The sequence below is a fragment of the Fukomys damarensis genome, unplaced genomic scaffold (genome assembly GCF_012274545.1).
Source record: "Fukomys damarensis isolate Sample0158 unplaced genomic scaffold, DMR_v1.0_HiC HiC_scaffold_38, whole genome shotgun sequence".
Taxonomy (NCBI): domain Eukaryota; kingdom Metazoa; phylum Chordata; class Mammalia; order Rodentia; family Bathyergidae; genus Fukomys; species Fukomys damarensis.
Window position 1 is genome coordinate 55,261,071 of NW_022900950.1, and position 867 is coordinate 55,261,937.

Here is an 867-nt window from a genome sequence, read left to right on the forward strand (position 1 = left end):
GAGAGGCGGGCGGCCGCCGTCGGATATGACCAGCAGAGCTCTGAACACGCGGCCCGGAGGTTCCTGCGAGAGGTCTCCGGTGAGCACGATCTCCCCCGTGCGGCGGCCGATGGAGAAGGCTTCGCGTGGCTCCTGCTGCTGCAGGTCGAACACCAGCTCCCCGTTGGCGCCCTCGTCTGCATCCCGGGCCTGCACGCGCGCCACAGCTGTGTCCTTTACAGTGCGCCCAGGAACTGCTACCTCTAGGGAGCCGTTGGCTGGTGCGGGGTGCACCAGGACCGGCGCGTGGTCGTTCTGATCTAGCACGCGGACTTGCACAAGCGCACTGCTGGAAAGCTGAGGGGTGCCGCTATCGCTGGCCTGGATCCGCACGTCAAGCTGGCGCAGCATCTCGTAGTCGAAGCTGCGCAGTGCATAAATAGCCCCGGTAGCCGGATCCACAGAGACGTAAGTGGACACGGCGTCCCCGGAGCGGCCCACCTCGGCCTCTAGCAGGCGGTAGGTGACCTGGCCGTTACGGCCCAGGTCTGGGTCCCGCGCGGCCACCGTGGCCAGGTAGGCCCCGGGCGGGTTGTTCTCGCGCACCGACACCTCAAGTCGAAGCTGCGCAGTGCATAAATAGCCCCGGTAGCCGGATCCACAGAGACGTAAGTGGACACGGCGTCCCCGGAGCGGCCCACCTCGGCCTCTAGCAGGCGGTAGGTGACCTGGCCGTTACGGCCCAGGTCTGGGTCCCGCGCGGCCACCGTGGCCAGGTAGGCCCCGGGCGGGTTGTTCTCGCGCACCGACACCTCATATACCGGCCGCGTGAAGAGCGGCGCGTTGTCGTTCTCGTCGCCCACTCGCACGGTGTAGGGCCTTACGGTG

At 67.6% G+C, this 867-nt stretch overlaps 1 protein-coding gene across 1 annotated transcript in view; it reads right to left on the minus strand.

Annotated features, from left to right (window-relative positions):
• Pcdh8 (protocadherin 8) overlaps positions 1–867 on the minus strand; it is a 6,863-nt gene that overhangs the window by 2,545 nt on the left and 3,451 nt on the right. Inside the window, exons 3-4 of the mRNA XM_033759949.1 lie at positions 681–858; positions 7–603 (exon numbers count right to left, since the gene is read on the minus strand). Coding sequence (XP_033615840.1) covers positions 7–603; positions 681–858 — 775 coding nt within the window. The remainder of the gene's footprint in view (positions 1–6; positions 604–680; positions 859–867) is intronic.